The sequence below is a fragment of the Tupaia chinensis genome, unplaced genomic scaffold, assembly GCF_000334495.1.
Source record: "Tupaia chinensis unplaced genomic scaffold, TupChi_1.0 Scaffold138910_1, whole genome shotgun sequence".
In the NCBI taxonomy this organism is placed as follows: Eukaryota; Metazoa; Chordata; class Mammalia; order Scandentia; family Tupaiidae; genus Tupaia; species Tupaia belangeri.
The window spans coordinates 598,466-601,506 of NW_006198801.1; the positions used below are offsets into that span (position 1 = coordinate 598,466).

Here is a 3,041-nt window from a genome sequence, read left to right on the forward strand (position 1 = left end):
AAAATATAAAAAAAAACAAAAAGGGGGTGTAAAAACAAAAAAAAAAAAAAAGAAAAGAAAAAACCCAAACAAGAAAAATACTTAAAACTGTTTTTCTTGAAACTAAAACATGCATTTAAGGGACCAGCAGTTAGGATAATGACTATGTCGTTGGACTCCCATGTAGTCGACTACAGTTCGGGTCCCAGACCTGGCAGCTTAAACTCACGCCAGATGCATGTGTGTGCGTGCCCAAGATCTCAAGAGGAGAATGGAGGAGAAGGGACTGTGGCATGGCCAGCCCCCCGGGGGGTGATTTCTCACTTCCTTTCTCTTTGTCTCTCTCTGTCTTTCTGGAGAGCGCACACGCCCTATAGCAAAAACCTCTCCAAAAAAAAAAGAAAAAATAATGCATTTAAAAAATACCTATTTAATGACTACAGTCAGCTCTATAGCCTCAACTAGGTGCTACTTTATAAGTATGTTCATTCCACTCACTGAGGTTTTATGCCAAATTCAGACATGTGTTCACAGATATGTATATATCACCTGTGCTTGCTATCAGAAGTATTTAGATCAATTAAGGTCTTTAGTGAAAAAATAAAATGTGAAAAAAAAAAAAAGGTATGGAAAGCAACTGTAGATACCAGAGGCTGCGTGGGAAGAAGGTGGGAAATGGCAGAGGGTGAGAAGTAGGGACTCAAGGGGGGGGGGGGAAGCAAAATATATATAAAACAAGAAATGGCAAATTATTTGTTGACAATAACACATATGATAATACCCTTGACTGAGGCAATATACTGTGTATATTTCTGGGTGGAAAAAAATCTAATTTTGTATACTGTCATGATGTACAGTGAATGAATATAAATAAATAAATTTAAAATGAAAAAAATACACTAAGTGAAAAAGTCATTCACAAAATTCACTTTTCAAATACCCTCTCTAGTTTTGCTGAAGACAATGACAAACAAGACTTCTATAGAAGAGAAAGATATCCATATGCTTGTGTGTGTGTGTGTGTGTGTGTGTGTGTGTGTAAATAAATTGATATATCAAGTGAGCATATAAATTTTTTAAAGGATTTTGCCATAGGGCATAATGTGCTTGCTGAAGAGAGACAGAGAGACAGATAGTGAGAGATCATCCCCTAGGTGAATGGCCATGGTACAACCCTTCTCCTCCATTCTCCTCTTGGAATTTTGGGCACCCAAGCACAATGCCCAGCATGATTTTTTAAGCCACTGGGTCCAGGTTCAAATGAGAGTCAGCCATATGAGAATCCAGCACCTAAACCACACCACCTGCTAGCCTAAGCATATATTTTAAGCATGGAGAAAGCAGAGACATGGAGAAGCTCATTCTATTGCCCTGTATTATTTCCTTATCTGTCTATTCTTATGTCTACTCACTCTAGTACAGGACGTATTTGTGGTTTTGGGTGTATATGTACAAGGGAAGCTGGAAAAGCAGTTGAACTCAAAATACAGGTAAAATATTGCACTAAAGAGAAAGGGAGCCCCGGTCACTGAAAATGAGCGAGAAATAAGGTGATTGCTAAATGAGATAAAGTTGAAGTTCCTTCCTCAGATGAAATTGAGATCTTTATTTCCATCTCAAGTCATAGTATATTTAAATTACTGGTTTAGAGCCCAGCCAGAGTGGTGATTAAAGCAGCTGTATCTCACATAACAACTGCACAATTCAAGCCCCAGATATGGCAGCTTGAGAAACATGCCAGGCATGTGTGCACGTGTGCCCAAAATCTCAAAAAGAAGAGAGAAATGAAGGAAAAGAAATTGTAGCATAACTATTCTCCATGGGTGATGGTGCTTTATCAATTTCTCTCTCCCTCTCTCTCTCTCTCTCTCTCCCTCTCTCTGTCTCCCTTCAGAATGCATACACGCCCTCTGGCAAAAATTAAAAGAAAAAAAAAGGGTTTAAATTAAAATAAGGTCATAGGCCTATGCTCCACAAGTCTTGGTGCCTTGGAGGAGGGTTTTACAGACAACCACACACAGCGGCGCCTCCTCTCCCTTACCTGATATCCTGATAACCCGTTATCACTCCTGATTGCTTTCTCTGCCTTCCTTACCTGCGTGCGGTCTTTGTGTTCCTTCACTTAAAATCGTCCAGGGCTCCTTTCCTTGCTCTAATAGATCAACCACATCTGGCTTAGAAATGGAATCTCCTGCTTAAAAATATAAAAAAAAAAAACCAGAAAAAGAAAAAGAAATGCCATATGGTATAGAAATAACAGTCATAGAAACCTTCAAGCTCTGATTAAATCTGCAGCAAACTAAAATTTAAATGTTACTGATAAAGACATCAAATGAAAGAGGGGTGAGATGATTTAAGAAATGAGGCAGGTACAGTAAAACCTAGTTTTAATTTAAACTCATATAGGTTATCTATTATGAAAAAACTTAAGAACATTTGTCACACACACACGTATATACAGGCTCATTGGTAAGGTCATGACATATTTTTTTCTACGCAAAAATATGTCATGACTTTCCCGACAATCATACATATATACATATATGTGTGTGTGCATGTGTGTGTATACAATTTCTTTTTCCATAATGGTGTCTGGGACATAATGAGCACAAGCATACCAATTATAACTATTTTATTAACCCTAAGAGAAAAACAAGGGCCAGCAGGTGGCATGGTGATCAAGGTGCTGGACTCCCACGTAGTCGACCGCAGTTCGTGTCCCGGACCCGGTGGCTTAAAACTCACACTGGGTGCGTGTGCGTGCGTGCCCAAGATCCCGAGAGGAGAATGGAGAAGGGATTGCGGCGTGACCATCCCCTCTGGGGGGTGATTTCTCGCTTTCTGTCTCTATGTCTCTCTCTGTCTGTCTGGCGAGCGCACATGCCGTATAGCGAAAACCTCTCAAAAAAAAAAAAGAATTACTTTATTTAACTTTATTCATTTTTATTTATTTTAATTTGACTAGAGAGGACAGAGAGAGAGAAAGGCAGAAAGCAAGCCACCAGGTCCAGGATTCGAACCATGATTGGCTATGTGAGAGTCTAGCACCCTAACCACCGTGC

At 39.5% G+C, this 3,041-nt stretch overlaps 1 protein-coding gene across 1 annotated transcript in view; it reads right to left on the reverse strand.

Annotated features, from left to right (window-relative positions):
• Nucleotides 1–3,041, reverse strand: part of LOC102470672 (zinc finger protein 208) — a 223,993-nt gene that overhangs the window by 203,990 nt on the left and 16,962 nt on the right. Inside the window, 1 exon segment of the mRNA XM_014592935.2 lies at nucleotides 2,075–2,173. Within this exon segment, the coding sequence (XP_014448421.1) occupies nucleotides 2,075–2,173 (99 nt within the window).